Source organism: Podarcis muralis, chromosome 1 (genome assembly GCF_964188315.1).
Source record: "Podarcis muralis chromosome 1, rPodMur119.hap1.1, whole genome shotgun sequence".
Lineage (NCBI taxonomy): Eukaryota > Metazoa > Chordata > Lepidosauria > Squamata > Lacertidae > Podarcis > Podarcis muralis.
The window spans coordinates 117505655-117526951 of record NC_135655.1 but is presented as its reverse complement, the minus strand read 5'-3'; the positions used below and the strand labels follow the sequence as shown (position 1 = coordinate 117526951).

Sequence of the window (21297 nt, the reverse complement as noted above, 5' to 3'; positions counted from 1 at the left end):
AACAGAGGCCAACCGGAGTATATTGAGAAGCAAAGCGGCTAGTAAGCCTGGTCTTTATTCAAGGAACTGTTGCAACAGGGTCCCCACTCACCACACGCAGGAGGGAGAACAATCCTGAACAATGGTGCTACAGTGGTACCTTGGTTCTCAAACATAATCCGTTCCGGAAGTCCGTTCCAAAACCAAAGCATTCCAAAGCCAAGGCGCGCTTTCCCATAGAAAGTAATGCAAAATGGATTAATCTGTTCCAGACTTTTAAAAAGCAACCCTTAAAACAGCAATTTAACATGGATTTTACTATCTAACGAGCCCATTGATCCATAAAATGAAAGCAATAAACAATGTATTGCAGTCACACAATCAATCAATCAATCAATCAATCAATCAATCAGTAGCTGAACTGGGTTCCACACAGTCACAAAAAAGGAGCCGCAAAAACAAAAATGCAAAATAAATAGCAAAAACAGACAGACCTCAGCGTAACTCTGCAAACGGAAGCGTGGCACTCAAGACAGAAGCGTAACCTCAAAACGGAGCACATTCGACTTCCAAAAAAAGTTCGCAAACCGGACTACTTACTTCTGGGTTTGCAGTGTTTGGGTTCCAAGTTGTTTGAGTACCAAGGTGTCCGAGAACCGAGATACCACTGTAATTTTGATTCTGATAATTGTGTCTGAATCTTACCAGTTGACATTCTTTGTAAGTATAATGATGTAGAGGCTTGCAGTACTTTATCTGTTTTCTGGCTGCGCTATTCATTTTATAGATGATCCTCTATTGTCAAGTTAATGTTTACAATTATTAAGAGTGAGAGATTGACTCGAAGTTCTTCCTCCCTTTGCCTGCAGCGCGACTTCGGCACTGAGGGTGCATCTATCCAATAATGAATGATACCTGCGCCCTCATCTTTCTTAGACAGGGAACCGGCTATCTATATAACTGAAGTTAAAATGTGTTCTGGCTTGTATTCTCAACTTTTGCAAAACTGTCGCGCCAGGCCTGGGTTAATTTGTATTGGCAGATAAAAGGTTTTTAGAGCACAAAGACAGATGTTGCAAATCTGGGGTTGTAGTTTTCTTCTAAGCATCTTTTTTTAAAATGGAAGAGCAAAAATCCTTTGTGGAAATTAGAAGAGTTATCTCCTGTTCGTCTTGTATCAGGAAGCTATTGAAATATACTTGGAGTCAAGAGTGGATTTCATGCTCTTTATTCAGCTATAGTGGTGAGGAGGAATGGAAGTTCCCCCAGAATGTCTGCCTTATATACATTATTTACACAATGGGCCCCACGTGATTGGCTAATTCCGGGATTCCGCCAATCAGGTTGCGGATTCACTTCCACCTGGAGCTGGATTGGGTGGCTCCTTTGGACCAATCAGAATGCTGCATTCTGGATCCTATTGTTCTAGACCCAATCAGAATGCTGCATTCTGGATCCTATTGTTCTATGCCCAATCAGACTGCTGCATTCTGAATCCTATTGTTCTAGGCCCAATCAGACTGCTGTATTTGGATCCTATTCAACTCAGTACATAACAGCTATAGATTTTGGACCTTTAAAAAAGCAAAAGGGAGTCGGGAAGAACCAGCTTGCTTGTATCATCAGGCCTAAAGCCTGTGGAAGTCAGCTGAAGGGCTATTTCCATACTTAGAGAAGCATTGCCATCCTGCAACCAAATTGTGGTCTTATGCGGTTCTGAAGCGCATTTTATTATGAGGGGTGTATGGTTTTTTTAATACCCACAGCATGTGTCCATATGCAGAATAGACACTTAAGGAGGAGCTGCTTCCAGTGCTGGTTATAAAATAATGAGAAGCTGGATTTTATTTGTGTAAATATTTGGTTCCTTTCAAGCTAATAATAATAATAATAATAATAATTTATTATTATTTATATCTCGCCCATCTGGCTAGGTTTCCCCAACCACTCTGGGCGGCTTCCAGCAAAACACTAAAATAATAACCTATTAAGCATTAAAAGCTTCACTAAACAGGGCTGCCTTCAGATGTCTTCTAAAGGTTGGGTATTTGTTGTTCTCTTTGACATCTGGTGGGAGGGTGTTCCACAGGGCGCCACTACCGAGAAGGCCCTCTGCCTGGTTCCCTGTAACTTGGCTTCTTGCAGCGAGGGAACCGCCAGAAGGGGAGTTAATGTTCAACTCTGACGGTTTTGAGATGCTGATATTTGCAGACCCTCCAAGTGTCCCTATTTTCCAGGGATGTCCCTGATTTAGAGAAGCCTTCCCGGTTTCTGATTTGATCCCAGACTGTCCAACTTTCCCTTAGGATGTCCCTGTTTTCTTTGGAGAAATGTTGGAGGGTAGGGAATTAAGCAACCCCTGAGCCATCTGAAGGCAATCCTGTATAGGGAAGTTTCTAAAAAAAGTTTTATGTATGTTGGAAGCTGCCCCGAGTGGCTGGGGCAACCTGGTAAGATATGTGGGGTATAAATAGGAAATTTTTCTTATAACGCATCCATATATCCAAGAAGAGAGTTGCATGCAATAAAATGCAGTATGACAAAATTGGTGGAAGATTTTGATGGCGCAGGAGACCTTCAGTGGTCAAGCTGCAGGAACACAAGGTTGTGGAACATAGCTGTCAAGCGTCCCTTATTTGGAGGGAAACTCCTTTATCCCAGCGCCGTGTCCCGCTGCTGTCCCTTATTGATGATGTCCCTTAAATTTCCCGGGTTTCAAAGGAAGCAGCTCCTCTCCCTCCCTCCCTGCCGGCCAGGGAGGAGGGAGGCTCCAACTGTGTTGCTTGGCTGTGTTGCTCACCCAATAAGGAGTCTAAGAACGACTGGGGGGTGGAGCTTGCATGCCTTGTGCCGATCAAATTGGTCACGTTGCCTGGGGACTCGCCTTTGCTCAGCGCTTCCCAGCGGAGAGGTGACAGTGGTTTTCCTTGCTGCATCCCCTTTGCCGGGTTGCTGCGCTGTGGGAACCACCGCTTGAGGCTTCGTTTGGCTGCTGGCTGGGCTTTCTGCCTTTGGCTCAGAGGGGCTCAGAAGTCGAACATACCTGTGCTCTGAAAATCCCTTATTTTGGCTGATGATCCCTTATTTTCGAGGCTGCTGGTCCTTTATTTTCAAATCTGTAAGTTGACAGCTATGTTGTGGAAGAGAGTATGTTCTTCCAAGTCAAGAACTTAACATCTGTGTTGAGAAACGAATGGGCTGGATAGTGAGATGTTGCTTGCAATAGAATCCCAAATTAGAAGTTACAATGGCTTCTAAATGTCAGTGGCTGCGGGGACTGGAGCTGAAGCCTAGATGTCGCCACAATTTAGCTTCCAGACTTGGCAACCCCCCCTTAATTACCATAGTTGCTTATGTGAAGCTAACCCGGTAATATTTTGCTTTAACCATTTCCTTTCCGCAGGAAGCCACTCTATGGATTGTTTCAGTATAATCAGAATATGATTGGGCTGGAATCGTTACCCGATCCCTCAGATACCTGGGAAATTATTGAGACCATTGGAAAGGGAACGTATGGGAAAGTCTATAAAGTTACTCATAAGAAGGATGGCAGTTTGGCAGCAGTGAAGATTCTGGATCCTATCAGTGTAAGTAAAGAGGAAAGTTAACAATTTGATTTCCCTTTCCCCCTCCAAACAGATCCAAGGCCCCCTGCACAAACAGATGTGATACCCATACTCAGTAATTAGAGGAAATGCAAGTATTGGGGGGTAATTGTTCAGATGTACAAAAATCACATTATGAAAGAAAGTAAGGGAGGTAGTGCGGGGATGCGGGTGGCACTGTGGGTTAAACCACAGAGCCTAGGACTTGCTGATCAGAAGGCCGACAGTTCGAATCCCCGTGACGGGGTGAGCTCCCATTGCTCGGTCCCTGCTCCTGCCAACCTAGCAGTTCGAAAGCACGTCAAAGTGCAAGTAGATAAATAGGTACCGCTCCAGCGGGAAGGTAAACGGCGTTTCCGTGCGCTGCTCTGGTTCTCCAGAAGCGGCTTAGTCATGCTGGCCACAAGACCTGGAAGCTGTACGCCGGCTCCCTCGGCCAATAAAGCGAGATGAGTGCCACAACCCCAGAGTCGGCCACGACTGGACCTAATGGTCAGGGGTCCCTTTACCTTTTTTAAGGGAGGTAGCTGTTCCAACATTGCATTTAACCTCAACTGAACTCAGGCGCTTTTGTTTGTGTGCAAAGGTTGGACTTCTGTCCGTGCTGGGATCTCACACTTTGTTTGGTTCTGAAAACTAAACTGGGTTCACAAATCGCATGTGCCTCTGCACTTGCAAGGCTTAAGAAGTCAACTCTGAAGATAGGTGGAGTTCTCAGGTTTCAACATATAGCAGCAAAAGACCCATAATCTTTCTCAATACGCCACAAGTGTCTAGGTTTGGTACTGTTTGTGTGTGGGACATGCATAGGTAATGTTACTTTTTTTAAAAAAGGAGGTGCACAGGTAATTTATTTATTTTTTAATGAAAAATAGTTATCCGAGAAAATTAGAGTCAAGTGAAATGATTTGTAAATGAAACCTAAATGTTTTGAGGAAAAGTAGAGTTTATGGGAATAAGGTGAAGGAAAAAAAAGGAGGTATAAGACTCCTGGACGGTTAAGTCCAGTTAAATTTGACTATGGGGTGCGGCACTCATCTTCGCTTTCAGGCCGAGGGAGCTGGCGTTTGTCCACAGACAGCTTTCCAGGTCATGTGGCCAGCATCACTAAACCGATTCTGGCGTAATGGAACACGATAACGGAAGCCAGAGCGCACAGAAATGCTGTTTACCTTCCCGCCACAGTGGTACCTATTTATCTACTTGCACTGGTGTGCTTTTGAACTGCTGGGTTGGCAGAAGCCGGGACAGAGAAATGGGAGCTCACCCCGTCGCGGGGATTCGAACCACCGACCTTCTGATTGGCAAGCCCAGGAGGCTCAGTGGTTTAGACCACAGCACCACCCGCGTGGCAGAGTTTATGGGAATAAGAGCCCAATCTGAAACATCAGAAGAAAGTTTCATTGCATTCCATGAGATTGACAGGTCTTCTTAAGTATGTAGGCAGGCAGAGCAGTCATATTTTACCTGAACAGGTGAGTGAGGAAATTTGCTGGCAATGCAACCATTACACCCTGCTATGAGCAGGCCAAGAGGTTGATACTGAAAACTAAACTGGATTCGCAAATCGCATGTGCCTCTGCAATTGCAAGGCTTAAGAAGTCAGCTCTGAAGATAAGTGGAGTTCTCAGGTTTCTTTTCCTTTTACCTTCCCATTGACTGCAGTGGGAGGTTATTAACCACGGGTCCCTTCCTGGGGTGTGTTGGCATCTCTGTGTCTGTGCCCATTGCCCCCAACACACAGGCTCCCCCTTACTCTGCTAGCACAATATCCCTGGAAGATGAGCTATCACTGGAACAAGCTTCCCATTGGAGGGCTAGGGGATTTCCATTGGCCTAAGAATTGCCCCACTGACATACTCCCCATATCCACTAGTAGAGCTTCCCAAGGCCCCTCAGCATACCTCTCCTGGTATGTCCCACGGAGGACCTTACGGTCTTAAAACCTCTTGAAGGTCCCGGGCCACAGGGAGGTTAGGCTGGCCTCAACCAGAGCCAGGGCTTTTTCGGCTGTGGCCCCGATCTGGTGGAGTGCTTTGTTACAAGAGACTAGCGCCCTGTGGGACTTGACATCTTTCTGCAGGGCCTGCAAGACGGAGCTGTTCCACCAGGACTTTGGCCAAAGCACAGTCTGACCCCCTCTCTCCTTCTGTAATCTTCACAGAACTCTAGCCCAATGGTTGCCATTAATTTGATTCTGAACTGATTTTAGAATGTATTTCAATTAATTGATTGTGATTTTATGTAAACTGTGCTATTTTTACTGTTGTTAGCTGCTCTGAGCCCGGCCTTGGCTGGGGAGGGCGGGATATACAATAATAATAATAATAATAATAATAATAATAATAATAATAATAATAATAATAATAATAACCCCTTTAATATTTCTAATGCTGCCCCAAAGCCATGTTTATGTGACTGCTGTTCAGTCTCTAGATGTGTTATGTCATGTAACCCATCCCCAATAAAGCTGTTATATTTGTAAAATTCCCATCTCTGTGTGCCTCCAATTTAGGATGTGGATGAAGAAATTGAAGCAGAATACAACATCTTGCAATTCCTTCCAAATCACCCCAATGTTGTTAAATTCTATGGAATGTTTTACAAAGCAGATCAATATGTGGGCGGACAGCTGTGGCTTGTTCTTGAGGTAAGATATTTTGTGAGACTAAATCTTAATTAAAAGAGATTTTTTACGAGCTAACTGCTTCTTCCAAAAATGTAGAAGCAGAAATACTGGCTGACCGTTATTCTCTGAAGAATTCTGTCTCTTTCTGCTCGTGGTTATTAATCGGAGGGTTCCTTTGGGAAGGAAATGCAGCGCCAGATGTCCTGTCTACTTAGCATTTACACTGTACATTTACAAATGCATATTTCTGAACTGAAGTGGGCCACTTTAGAAAGAATCTGGCTTCATCCAAATTTAGGTGGATGGCAAGTTGATCCATACTCATTTGGGCTGTTCAGTCAGCATATTTGAGAAAATATATACTTCTCTCAACCTCTCCAAATGAAGAAGACCCCTGTGAGGGAGAAGTGAGAGAGGAAGGGGTACAGTTTTGTGACGGACAAATATAGCTTTTAACCACAGGGAATCATTCTGCAAAGGCTCTCCGATCCCAGTACTTTGGGGAGGGGCACTGAAGGAATATATTCAAGCAAAGCAACCTCTATTGTGTACTCCATTTTCACACATGTCAAGGAAGTTTCTTTTACTTAGATGGCAGCAATAATGTCCTCTGGCTGCGTGTCCCTGGAGTGCAGATCCAGTAGGCCCCCCCCCAAAAAAACCCACCCCAACACTTACTGTTTTACTAGCTTTGAACACAACGAAGGACTCCCTTATGCCTTTCATACTGGTTGTAACGCTGATCTGAAATGGTCGAGAGGCACGTTCTCCACTGAAAATTCAAAACAAAACTTCATTGTGCAATTTCTAATGCCCAGGTTTTGGAAGCTACTATTTGTCTCATGTGTGGGCTATGAAGTTATAGGGTGAGAACTTGAAGGAGGACACAGTTTGAAGGACGCCACTGAACCACGGCAACTGCCTTTCCTAAACTCTAAGCTCATTCCAGTCTAAGCTTATTAGCTTTCCTAAGCTCATTCCATTCTTTCAATTGATCCTACCGGCAGTTAAATCATACAGCATCATGTTTCTTGGGATGTCATCCTCTCAAGACATACTGGGTGTTGGTTCCTGATCAGGTTGTAGCCTTATAGGGAAGAAGCATGCAAAAGGTTTGGGTGGCAAGAGTCATTGAAAGGAGTACCACCCGTGGGAGTACCACCCATGGGTGCCATCTACAGTGTTCTCCAGACCCCTCTCATTTTGCTTTGCAATAAGTGTCACCCAAAGCTATACTGCAGACTCGGGGTAGCTGAAAAATCCATTTTGGGGTGGAGGCAGCTTCCAAGAGGGAAGCTCTCAGTGTGCCAAACCATAATCAGTGAAGATGGTTTCCTAGTTTCCTTTATAGGGCCCAGACAGCATTGGAAAAATAGGGATGAGATGAGAGGGTTTGGTTGCTGCTTTCTCCTAGCTGAAATGGCCACTCCAAGCTCCAATTTGACCTGAGTATGATTTTGTTGATGAGACAGGTAGTAGCTTTGAAGAGTGATTTAGATCACGAGTGGACAGGTTCAGACTCTCCAAGTGTCTCTCTTTTCCAGGGACCTCCCTGATTTAGAGAAGCCAACCCGGTTTCTGATTTGATCCTGGAATGTCCCACTTTTCCTGTTTTCATCGGAGAAATGTTGGCGGGTATGCAGGCTTCAGGCCCGTCGGATCTACTTTGTGGGTTGTTGTTTTACTGGAACCCACAAATCTTCTGAACAGAGCCACGTGGCAAAAGAATTTATGAACAGGGGGCTTTGGATCATGTTTGGGGATTAGGGATTTGATTTCTTTTCAGTACCAGAATTGAACAGCTCAGAAAATTTTCATGCAGATGCCCACTCTTGCATAAGTGTCCTTCATTTCTGCAGCCCAATTCGAGTGGGGAAAGTTGATTTGCTGTTATTGTAAAACAACTGGGATTTGTATCTATTACAAATCAACCAGAGATCTGCCAGTAGATCCCGAACTACCACTTGCCCACCCCCAATTTCAATCAGGAAAGCAGGTTTAAGCAGAAAGGGCTAAACACCCCCTCCCCCAGGGACTGGTTTCCTGACTGTATTGCTGCTTTGCTTATTGATAAAATTCCAAACCCTGCAGGAGCCCCTGTTGATGCATCTACTGAATCACATCCTGTTTGCCCTTCAGAATAATTCACACCCCCTCTGGATTGCAGTCATGAAACTGCAGGCGGGGAGAAAGTTAGCAAAATGTTAGCATTATTGACCCAACTGAAATACCCTGCACTTCAGGATTTGCATACCAATTTTGTCTCTGTTGTGCTGCAATTGCTATTTATAACACTTGAATTCAATGAAAGAAACTCCATACAAAAGGGCTCAAATGCTTTTTGTTGCTGTTTCTTTGATGAAATCATATATTCTTTGTGATGTGGCTAACTTCTGGGGGTGAAAATGTAATTAAAAGTTCTTATTTCCCCTCGGGGCATCTTCGTTCTGCCAGGCTTATACTCTGTGAGCAATACCTTTCTCACTCAGCGCTCCTTTGAACACTTGGACCTGTCATGACTAAAGTGTTATTATTACCTCAACGTGAGGGGAGGAAAAAGGAACTCCTGCAGCCCTGTTCACTTATTTACAAAAGCAAGCACCACACACACACACACACACACACACACACACACACACACCAACCCCTCGCCTCCCCCTGGCCTCATGCACCAACTTTCTCAACCTCCCTCAACATGGCTACATCCAGATATTTCGGATTTCAGGTCTCATGATCCCAAGTCACTCCAAACCCTCCAAGTGTCCCTATTTTCCAGGGATGGCCCTGATTTAGAGAAGTCATCCCGGTTTCTGATTTGATCCCCTTTTCCTTATGATGTCCCTATTTTCACTGGAGAAATGTTGTGGGGTATGGAGTTATCCGACCCTCAAGCTGTCTGAAGGCAATCCTGCATAGGGAGGTTTAGAATCATAGAATAGAATCATAGAATCATAGAGTTGGAAGAGACCACAAGGGCCATCGAGTCCAACCCCCTGCCAAGCAGGAAACACCATCAGAGCACTCCTGACATATGGTTGTCAAGCCTCTGCTTAAAGACCTCCAAAGAAGGAGACTCCACCACACTCCTTGGCAGCAAATTCCACTGTCGAACAGCTCTTACTGTCAGGAAGTTCTTCCTAATGTTTAGGTGGAATCTTCAATGTTTAATGCTTTATTGTGCTTTTATAGATGTTGGAAGCTGCCCAGAGTGGCTGGGGCAACCCAGTAAGATGTGTGGGGTATAAATAGGAAAATCATCATTCTAGAATGGGACCTCCTTGTTTTCAATGGAGAAATGTCGGAGGTGTTACGGTAAAATCTGGGTGCGGGGTTACTCTGCCACCCAGCTCGTCGGACTAAGTCCGCGGGTCCCTGCGGAGGAAAAATGAGCTCAGCCGGAGGCAGGAGCAAACTGCAGAAGATCCAAGTTTATTGCGCAACAGGTTCAAGACGAGATTGAACAGCGAGAAAGGGGTGACATGAACTTTTGAAACTCCCTCCATGTCCCAGAATACAGTGCAAAATACATCCCAGTTACATCATGAATACATTAAGGAGAGGTTGGGTTACACCGGATTAACATATGGAGGAGGGAGGGGGGAATATGCAGAGCTGGAGATATGCGCCGATAAGCACATCCTGATTACCGGTGATGAGAAGACAATGGTCCATGTATGCATGGTCTGCCACCTGGCATTGCCCGCAGGAAAGACTTGGCAGAGTGATTTGACAGGATTAGGGTCTTGACACCTTGCTTGAGGGATTATGGAGGACAGGGGAGGTGTCATGGAGTCCTAGAGAAATTGAGCAAATTGGCACGTTGATTTTCTATTAATTTTATAGATTTTAGTTCCTTTTGACATTGACAATTGGAAATAAATGGATATATTGTAGCGAAGAAGGTGAAGAAGACATGCCCCCCCCTCCGTATCAGAGGGTATGTCATTGGCCATGCTGATTGGTGCTGATGGGTCTCCAGCTGTTATTGGACTACATCTCCCATCATTCCCAGATACCAGTGTGATGGCTTGTGAATGCTCTTCGCAAGAAGCACCTCCGCTCACTCAGAGATACATATATACAGTCTTTATTTTACATATGTACAGGCAGCGCATTACAATCATGCATCTGAATCCTCCGGTTCAGATTCTGGGAGTGGCTTATGCCGGCTTCTTCTCCAACAGAAAAAGCGAGGAAGTTTCACGTGATGCCTCTCCCCCCTCCCCCTCTTTAACTCTCTCCTTTCCCTGGCAGACGGAACAGGCATTGTTTCACTGTGCCAAAACGTCCTGTGTGGTGCTGAGGCTATGGTTCAGCGCCTGAGAGCCGTCCTGCCTCCTGGCTTTCCCCTCTTTCCTCAGTCGCCACTTCCTGCCCACCTCCCTCTGCCTGTTCCTGCTCCTCCCGTGCATTCTCTGGCAGTACCATGACAACCAGGACCAGTGTTCAGGGATGGGGGGAACTGTAGTTCAAAAACAGCTGCTGTCCCAAGTTTGGGAAACCTTGATCTAGAGGGCCTTAGGTTGAGGAAGGCCACTTTGTACTGTGAGGCTACAAGCCTTTTTCTAACCCCAGTATGAGGCACCAAAACAGAAGCAAAGAAACATCCACAACTGTACCTCTCATGCCATACTATATGTTCCTAGGCCACTCAGGTTGAGAGCCAGTGTGGTGTAGTGGTTAAGAGTGGTAGACTCGTAATCTGGTGAACGGGGTTCGCTTCCCCGCTCCTCCACATGCAGCTGCTGGGTGACCTTGGGCCAGTCACACTTCTCTGAAGTCTCTCAGCCTCACTCACCTCACAGGGTGCTTTGTTGTGGGGGAGGAAGGTAAAGGAGAATGTTAGCCGCTTTGAGACTCCTTCAGGCAGTAATAAAGCGGGATATCAAATCCAAACTCTTCTTGTTCTTCTTGAGCTCACACCTCATCTTAATAGGGTTGTTATGGATCTAAACAGCAAACATACGGTGGTCAGAGCTGCTTCGAGGAGATATACTGGTCCGTCTAGAACTATGTGGTTTTATAGCTGAGATATTCTCCTGATGAATGCCATAGAAAAAAGACACCAGAGTGATAGCAAAATAGCTACTGGAGAGACATGAGTGATGAACTAATGATGTGGGCAAAAATCCATTTAGAAAGGTTTTGATTTTACTTTCTCTCTCGCCGTTTTAGTGTGTGGAAAACTATAGATGGGGAAAATGTTTGCAAGAAGCTGTGCTTTTCTGGATTCTGAATGTTTCATCTCGGTTGTTGGCAGAATGCGCCATCAAGCCCGAGTATAGAGATATGTCTTCCATCTATTTTATATTGCCTGCCAGCAGGAGTATTGATGGAGTGAAGGTTTGAAATGACTGTAATTTGTGGCCTCCCAGTTATCAAGTCCATCAATCTTGTCCCTTAAACACACACACACACACACACACACACACACACACACACACACACACCCTCCTGGATTTTCCTTGACACAAAAAGCAGTTTTAGAAAAGATACGTTAGTATAAAAGTATACCACTTCTGACACACACACAATATTTTAAAACAGAGATGAATCCCATTAAAAACAACAATACTCAATTCAGTTTAGGTAACTTTGGGCAAGGAGCAAAGCTCAGTGGAAGGAAGGCAATGAAGAAGGAATAGTTTGGTCGGCAGAGTGTGAGACTCTTAATCTCGGGGTCATAGGTTATAGCCCCACATTGGGAAAAGATTCTTGCATTGCAGGGGTTTGGACTTGATGACCCCTGAAGTGTAGGTGGCTTCCCACGAGGCAAGACACAGTGATAACAGAACTAACAGAACTGGACAACAGGGGCAAAGCAAGTGCTTTTATACGTTTCTGAAGGCCTGGGCCACTCCCACTCCCCACGTGATTGGCTGTCTAAACTTCCAAGCTGCGAATCACGACTTGGGGTTTAAGGGCCAATGGCAGAGGCCCAAATCCTGAAATGTTCTGCGATTGGATATCATGTATCGAATCAGAACACAGGGGCTCAGAATCCTTAGTCCAGACTCAAGCAAAAACAGACCATTGAATACATAACAACCCACGTGGTCCCTTCCAACTCTACAATTCTATGATTTTGCAGTGGGATTTGCTTCCCTCCTGAGGAGAAGGCTTTATGTCTAGGGGAGCTGCATTTATCCATGGAAGCACTGTACTCATTAATAATACCTTGTGGTGATGACAAAGCCTTTGACCCATGAGATGTATATTTTAGGACCCACCCCACTCTCTTAATTCTAATGTTTTTTAACTGTTTTTAATACTGTGTTTTTAAAATGGCCATAACCCGCCCTGGGACCTCATGGTGAAGAGCAGGAAAGAAATTAAACCAGTAAATAACAGGTCACAAGCATCCTTGATTTCATCTATGTGAAGCAATGCTCTGTGTAGGCATTTGGAAAAGCTGCCACATGTTTCCCATTCCTGAGAATGGGAAGCCAGTGAAGTTCACAGGCTTCTGGATTGTGGCTTCTCTTTGGAAACGGAAGTGTTGTGGGAATCAAGAGGGCCTAGTTCCATCTTCATGAGCTTACAGCCCAGCGCCGAATCCATAGCTGTCAACTTACAGATTTGAAAATAAGGGACCAGCAGCCTCGAAAATAAGGGACCAGCAGCCTCGAAAATAAGGGACCAGCAGCCTCGAAAATAAGGGACCAGCAGCCTCGAAAATAAGGGACCAGCAGCCTCGAAAATAAGGGATCAGCAGCCAAAATAAGAGATTTTAGTCAACCAGCTGAAATACGAAGTTAAAAGGGACCAGATAATTTGGGAGAGCAGCGCCGGTTTTTAGCTCTTCGTTTCCAGAGGTTGCTGCTCAAGACACCAGCTGATGAAACACTGCAATTAAAGAACTACAAGCGGCAACCACTTTTCGCGCAAAACAAAGTCCAAGCTATGAAGATGCTGCTGCAGTTCTGTATCTTTTCTCTCGTGCTCCATCTGCAGCTCTCAATTCCATCAGGTGGGGCGGGAGGAAGAGGGGGGGAATAGCGCCTGAAGTAAACCCGCAGATCAGACCATCTATGCTAGTCTACCACTACAAATCTATGAGAGAAGCGCTTGCAGTTCTTCCTCCACTTTCCCCCTCTATGGTTAGTCCTTGGAACACCAACCCGCGCCTCCTCCTCCTCTCTCTGAACTGCTTTCTTTATGGTTGCCCTCGCTCTCCTCTCAAGGCTCCTCAGCAATTCATAGTTTGGCGGCTGCGAGGAGGATGGCGGCAGAAGGGCCCGAGGCTCCCGCCAGTCCCAGCGGGAAGGGGCTCCCGGGGGCCAAGGCTGGTGAGAGGAGGCTGGAGGGGGGTGGGCCGGGCAGCCAAGCAACACAGTTGGAGCCTCCCTCCTCCCTGGCCGGCAGGGAGGGAGAGGAGAGGAGCTGCTTCCTTTGAAACCCTGGAAATTTAAGGGACATCTTCAATAAGGGACAGCAGCGGGACACGGCGCTGGGATAAAGGAGTTTCCCGCCAAATAAGGAACGGTTGACAGCTACGGTCGAATCTCTTGTGTGTATATATTGTTACTTGATCCATGAAAGCAGAGATCTGCAAGCTAAACAGGCCTGTTGCTCTCCTTCTCTTTCCCCTCTTCCACCCCCTTTTTGCAGCTGTGCAACGGAGGTTCTGTCACAGACCTTGTCAAAGGCTTGCTGAAGTGTGGCCAGCAGTTGGATGAAGCTATAATCTCGTACATCTTATACGGCGCTCTCCTGGTAAGGATGTTCATTAAGCTTCTAATGACAGCAGAGGGTGCAATTTACCCAACTGATGACATTTTCTATTTATAAATGATGGCGTGGCTGACAGTAAAACGCGGATTTTGTTATAGCAGCAGCGGGGGGGCTGTTTGCAGGATGTGATGCATCTAACAGTTTGCCTGCAGATTGTTTTGATTGCCCTCCCTAAAATTAGGGAAATTACATTTCAAAATGGGAGTTAGCATCTTCTCTCTCTCCCCTCCCCTCCTCCTCCTCTTTTTTTTTGGCACCAGGGTCTTCAGCACTTACACAACAACCGGATCATTCACCGTGACGTCAAGGGGAACAACATTCTCCTGACGACAGAAGGAGGAGTCAAGCTTGTTGACTTTGGTAATGCACAGCTTCTTTCTTTAGACCAAGGTTACTGGGTTTTTTGACTGCATGGGAAAGCAGAGAAGTCTCTTCACCTGAGTGTTCTTTCGGGGTGGAATCTTGAAATGAGAAGGCACAAAATGCGCGAACGTAGCAATGCTAGAGAAGGGGTCGTAGCTCAGAGGCAGCAGAGCTCACGCTTTGCAGGCAAGAGTGCCCAGGTTCGATATCTGGAATCTCCCAGTAGGCCTCATTTGAAATCCTGGAGCTGCACCCAAAGGTCTGCTCACTATAAGTGAAATATACTCGGAGTCGAGAGTGGATTTCATGCTCTTTATTCAGCTCATAGTGGTGAGGAGGAATGGAAGTCCCCCCAGAATGTCTGCTTTATATACATTATTTACACAATGGGCCCCACGTGATTGGCTAATTCTGGGATTCTCCTGTAGGCCAATCAGGTTGTGGATTCACTTCCACCTGGAGCTGGATTGGGTGGCTCCTGTGGACCAATCAGACTGCTGCATTCTGGAGCCTATTGTTCTAGGACCAATCAGACTGCTGCATTCTGAATCCTATTGTTCTAGGACCAATCAGACGGCTGCATTTTGGATCCTATTCAACTCAGCACATAACAATAAGGCAGCCTCCTGTGTTCTCAGGTATGGGGAAGAGGAGGATGAAGCTGCTAGTCTATCTGGTTACTCTCAGGAAGCCTGACCAGCAATCAGGCCAAACAAGCCGGAGGGTGGAGCTGGTGAAATAACACAAGCTCCCAGCCTCCTCCCGGGAGCTTATAAGTCTTGGGTGGAGTCATGGGAGGGAGAAGGCAGAGGAGAAGCTTGGAGAAGGCAGAAGCTGCTGTTTGAGGGAGGAACCAGCCAGATTGCTCCTGTGCTTGTGGGAAGGGTAAATAGGGGGCATTTTCTCTCCCCGCGGTCCAGCTATTTCCATCCGGCAGAAAGATAGCAGAACTGCCTCCCCAAACATTTGTTGTTGTTTAGTCGTGTCTGACTCTTTGTGACCCCATGGACCAGAGCACGCCAGGCACTCCTGTCTTCCACTGCCTCCCGCAGTTTGGTCAAACTCATGTTAGTAGCTTCGAGAACACTGTCCAACCATCTCGTCCTCTGTCGTCCCCTTCTCCTTGTGCCCTCCATCTTTCCCAACATCAGGGTCTTTCCCAGGGAGTCTTCTCTTCTCATGAGGGGGCCAAAGTATTGGAGCCTCAGCTTCAGGATCTGTCCTTCCAGTGAGCACTCAGTGCTGATTTCCTTCAGAATGGATAGGTTTGATCTTCTTGCAGTCCATGGGACTCTCAAGAGTCTCCTCCAGCACCATAATTCAAAAGCATCAATTCTTCGGCGATCAGCCTTCTTTATGGTCCAGCTCTCACTTCCATACATCACTACTGGGAAAACCATAGCTTTAACTATAAGGGCCTTTGTTGGCAAGGTGATGTCTCTGCTTTTTAAGATGCTGTCTATTACCTGCTCTGACGGAACCCCCAGAAATTACAAAACAGTTTGGAAGGAAGAGAGGGAAAACTCTGGTCCTGATCTGATTGTACGTAAAGCACACCAGCTGTGTATACGTGCCCCTATCTTGCTCAATTAATTGTCAATAGTAACACCCAGGTTTTTTGTGTCGGTGGTGGGATCAGGACTCCCAACCAGTTACCTGATTGGGCAGCCCTGGCAATCGAATCACGCCAGGAACCTTCCATGCTTCCACCCCCCCCCCCAAAAGATATTTATTAAAAGTTTAACAATTACAAAAAAAGAAAAAAAGAAAAAGAAAAACAATAAGAAGTTACAATACATAAAAAAATAAAAAAGCAAAATGAAAAAACAATACAGCACAACAATATAAAAACCCACACAAAAACATTTAAGAACAAAAACATTTAAAAACACATCCAGTATTTCCATATCCTTGTCTTTCATTTACTTGCTTCATCGACCTCCTCGCACCTCCCTTTTTTGTATTCTAATTCAAATTAGCTATTTCAGCAAATCCTTTCCATCTTTCTCAATTTTTGTTCTATAATTTACATTAACCCAATCTGACCTTAAATTTTACACTTTAACCCATTACAATCCATTTTTACTTAGTTCTTTATAACATTTCTGCTAAAACTATGTAACTTCATTCCAGCATCCTTCTAACATTCATTAATTTTGCTATATTTTTGTAAATATACTTTAATTTTTTTCCACTCTTCTTCCACCGACTCTTCTCCCTGGTCTCGGATTCTGCCAGTCATTTCCGCCAGTTCCATGTAGTCCATCAGCTTCATCTGCCATTCTTCCCTGGTGGGTAGATCCTGTGTCTTCCAATGCTTTGCAATCAGTATTCTTGCTGCTGTTGTAGCATACATAAAGAAAGTTCTATCCTTCTTTGGCACCAATTGGCCGACAATGCCCAGGAGAAAGGCCTCTGGTTTCTTCAGAAAGGTATATTTAAATACCTTTTTCATTTCATTATAGATCATCTCCCGGAAAGCCTTAATCCTTGGGCACGTCCACCAAAGGTGAAAGAATGTACCTTCCGTTTCATTACATTAACAACATTTATTGTCGGGCACCTTCCATGCTTCTCCCTCATGCTGCTTGCTAGATCAGAGCATTTGTTCACAGAAATAATATTGGGGAGAGGCTCTTTTCCCCCAGTGCGGCGAAGGCAAAGAGGAAATCTCTAGATTTTAAATATTATCTTTTCCATACGAAAAGAAGGCACTGTTCTTTCTAAAACAGTTTTGACTAGCCTTTAGCATATTTATTCACTCTCGGCAGAAGCTGAAGTGGTCCTCTGGGTCCAAAAGCTAACAGATCCGTTTAATTTGCAATTACAGCTGTAAGATATGAGTGTGACTGAAAATTGGAAGCCTCCATAAAAGGATGAAAGAGAGACGGGAAGAAGTGGGTTTTGCAGCAGACTTCTGAATAAGCTTGCTGATTTCTTGAGGAGGATGCTAATTCAAGTAATAACGATAGCAATAATAAAAAGAGACGAGGCAGATGTGACTCACGCAGCCAAGTTTTATGTCTTCAAAAATGGGGTCAGCGCATTGCGTCTTCCTCCCACCACCCCATACTTGCAAGCGCCTAGCAGCAACTAACGCAATCAGTTCGCAATCACCATCTTGGGACAGAGGCTATGCACACATTGCTGGTTAGTCTGGCTCCAATGTGCTTCCACTGCTGGTGTTTGAAGCCAGGTACACATGACATGGGTAGGATGCGGGTGGCGTTGTGGTCTAAACCATTGAGCCGCTTGGGCTTGCCAATCAGAAGGTCGGCGGTTCGAATCCCCACGACGGGGTGAGCTCTTGTTGCTCGGTCCCTGCTCCTGCCAACCTAGCAGTTCGAAAGCATGTCAAAGTGCAAGTAGATAAATAGGTACCACTCCAGCGGGAAGGTAAACAGTGTTTCCATGCGCTGCTCTGGTTCACCAGAAGTGGCTTAGTCATGCTGGCCACATGACCCGGAAGCTGTAGGCCGGCTCCCTCGGTCAATAAAGCGAGATGAGCACCGCCACCCCAGAGTCGGCCACGACTGGAGCTAATGGTCAGGGGTCCCTTTACCTTTACCTTTTTACACATGACATCAGCAAAAACCCGTCTTTATCTTGTAGCTTCTTGAGAAATACTCCTATATGGTTCATTTGCCCTCAAACCATCTTCTATTGAATTTGAAAATGGAGGCCACACTTAAGCAGAAGTGTGTGCAGTGCAGATGTTCGTTGTGCATGTGCAGAAGATAGCTTCATAGAATTTGATGAAGTTTGATGGGGTTGCAGGCAGGAGAAACAAATCAGGTAGCTGGGCAATGGTGTGTTCCCCCCCTGTTCTCCCAACCCCTTCTATTTTTACTTCTAACATCTGGTGTAGCTTGCTCACAACTTCGTGGCATTTTTGGTTGCTCCTATAAAGGTATTGGGGACGCGTGTGGCGCTGTGGGTAAAAGCCTCAGCGCCTAGGGCTTGCCAATCGAAAGGTCGGCGGTTCGAATCCCCGCGGTGGGGTGCGCTCCCGTTGCTCGGTCCCAGCGCCTGCCAACCTAGCAGTTCGAAATCACCCCCGGGTGCAAGTAGATAAATAGGGACCGCTTACTGGCGGGAAGGTAAACGGCGTTTCCGTGTGCTGCGCTGGCTCGCCAGATGCAGCTTTGTCACGCTGGCCACATGACCCGGAAGTGTCTCCGGACAGGGCTGGCCCTCGGCCTCTTGAGTGAGATGGGCGCACAACCCTAGAGTCTGGCAAGACTGGCCCGTACGGGCAGGGGTACCTTTACCTTTATAAAGCTATTGCCCATCTGAGGATATTGCAATAAACCTCCACACTCACTCGCCACCACCCCACCCAAATTCCTGTCCAGAGGGTTACAACAATTATATAAAGAAGTGAATAAACATGCATAATACTGAGTTGAGAGAGTTAACCAGCGAAGACAGCGTTTCCCATACTGGAGTCTCCAGCTGTCTTTGGACTACAAGTCCCATCATTCCTAGCTATCAGGACCAGTGGTCAGGACTGATGAGAACTGCAGTCCACAAACAGCTGGAGACCCAAGTTTGGAAAACACTGAGCCAACACAACAAGACAGAGAAGTACCGGTAATTCACATCAGGTCGGTAGCGCAGTTGGTTAGAGTGTGACGATGATAATGCCAAGGTTGCAGGTTCGATTCCCTGTATGGGACAGCTGCACATTCCTACATATTAGATGATCCTCAAGGTACCTTCCAACTCCAGATTGCTATGATTCTATGAAACCACAATTTATTTTTTTTAGGGGGGGAAACCTTTCAGTATGTAAATGTGGCTTCTCAAAAACAACTCTACTGGGCAGCAATTGCCAAGCAGAATAAACTGCTTTATATACATCCCATTTGGCACTTCAGTAAGTGCTAATTCCCTGGTACTTCCAAAGTAGCTGAATTTATTTTAAAAGCAAAGGCTCTGTGATTGCTTTGTGCAAGGAATGTGAGAGCAGATGCCTGTTTATTGCAGGGAGGTGCAGAAATTCGTTATTGACGAGTAGTTGAAACACACAGTTTTGAGGAGCCATTGGGCAAACAACTAGCCTAAAGCAACAGCTTATTGAGTAGTCTCATTGGCATCTAAAGGGTAAGGGGTGGAAATCACATTTTATCTGATGCTGTCTTCCCGGGACAATAATTAGCACCAGCAACTTGCTTGAGCTGCAGGAAATAACCCGTCAATGCCAAAAGAAAAGAGCACATCGGAGGGAGGAAGTAAAAAAAAAAAAAGGGGGAATAATATTGGTTGAGTAGCATTTTTCAATATTTTGCACATAATCACCATGTTGCACTCCCACAGTGGGATATAAAATCCAAAATAGAACAAGAATGGCAAGCGATTGATGCTATCAACTGGCTGTGCTTTAGTTAGAGAAGAGTTGGATGAGAGAGCCATAAGTTTAGGTGGCTTTTTGTCTGATCCTTTGACATACATTTCTGACATTTCAAAAAAACCTCTTGCAAAATATTTGATGGCACAAAATGTAATGTGTTTGCTAAAATGAAATCTACCTGCATTCCAAACCCATTTTGAAACTGGAGGAAACCTAAGCGCTGTCCATTTATTCCACAGAATGACAGAGGCACAATTTCAGATTTCAGTGTGTTTGCACTTACGCAGTGGCCAAAATTCTTAAGATGGTACAAAGTATATCCAAATGTCTCTCCTGCTCTTTGATATATTCAAGATTGAATTGCAAAACAACAAAACATAGCAAAACGAAAGCGTGTATTTTCCGGAGCATTTGTAGCCCTTCTATTTCATCTTTATACCTCAAGTATATATAGAATGATTATACTATTCAAAACAATAATGGCTTTCGCTGCATTCCTGTGGCCACTATAATAATAATAATAATAATAATAATAATAATAATAATAATAATAATAATAATTTATTATTTGTACCCCGCCCATCTGGCTGGGTCTCCCCAGCCACTCTGGGCGGCTTCCAACAAAGATGAAAGATACACTAAAATGTCACATATTAAAAACTTCCCTGAACAGGGCTGCCTTCAGATGTCTTCTGAATGTCAGGTATATGTTTTTCGCTTTGACATCTGATGGGAGGGCGTTCCACAGGGTGGGCGCCACTACCAAGAAGGCCCTCTGCCTGGTTTCCTGTAACTTGGCCTCTCGCAATGAGGGAACCGCCAGAAGGCCCTCGGAGCTGGACCTCAGTGTCCGGGCAGAATGATGGGGGAGGAGACGCTCCTTCAGATATACTGGACCGAGGCTGTTTAGGGCTTTAAAGGTCAACACCAGCACTTTGAATTGTGCTCGGAAACGTACTGGGAGCCAATGTAGGTCTTTCAAGACCAGTGTTATGTGGTCCCGGCGGCCACTCCCAGTCACCAGTCTAGCTGCCGCATTCTGGATTAATTGTAGTTTCCGGGTCACCTTCAAAGGTAGCCCCACGTAGAGCGCATTGCAGTAGTCCAAGTGGGAGATAACCAGAGCATGTACCACTCTGGAGAGACAGTCTGCAGGCAGATAGGTTCTCAGCCTGCGTACCAGATGGAGCTGGTAATCCTTACCGAGTGTAAGGCCTGTTGAACTCAATGGAACTTACTTTTGAATAAACATGCAAAGGAATGTGCAGCAGGAAGAACCTGGTTGGTAGAAATACAGGTGCTCCTGATATTACATCTGGTATGCAACAGAGGTCAGAGAAAATGCCTCCCCCATACTCCCTAAATGATACCCTGAAAAATGGTGAGGTTACCTTGTTGTTGTTGGCATTCATCTTTCTTAAGAGACAATGGAGTGTTTCTCCAGAGGTGAAGTCAAATGGCTGTGTTAGGAGCACTGAAGTGACCTCCACAGGGTGCAAGCCTGGGCAGTGTGTATGGAGGTCCTGGGCTGTCCAGATGACAGCCCCAGCTTGGTCTCACTGATGTGGTCTGAAGGAAAGCAGAGCAATATGTTTGGCACCAGCTTGGCTGCTGGAGTTGCTGCCGAAAGGAGG

At 45.6% G+C, this 21297-nt stretch overlaps 1 protein-coding gene across 1 annotated transcript in view; it reads left to right on the top strand.

Annotated features, from left to right (window-relative positions):
- The first annotated feature begins 3387 nt into the window (after positions 1-3387).
- The window catches only part of MYO3B (myosin IIIB), a 252794-nt gene continuing 234884 nt past the window's right edge, over positions 3388-21297 (top strand). The window contains exons 1-4 of the mRNA XM_077917134.1: positions 3388-3566; positions 6100-6234; positions 13825-13929; positions 14208-14307. Of these exons, the coding sequence (XP_077773260.1) occupies positions 3420-3566; positions 6100-6234; positions 13825-13929; positions 14208-14307 (487 nt within the window). The 5' untranslated portion in view covers positions 3388-3419. The remainder of the gene's footprint in view (positions 3567-6099; positions 6235-13824; positions 13930-14207; positions 14308-21297) is intronic.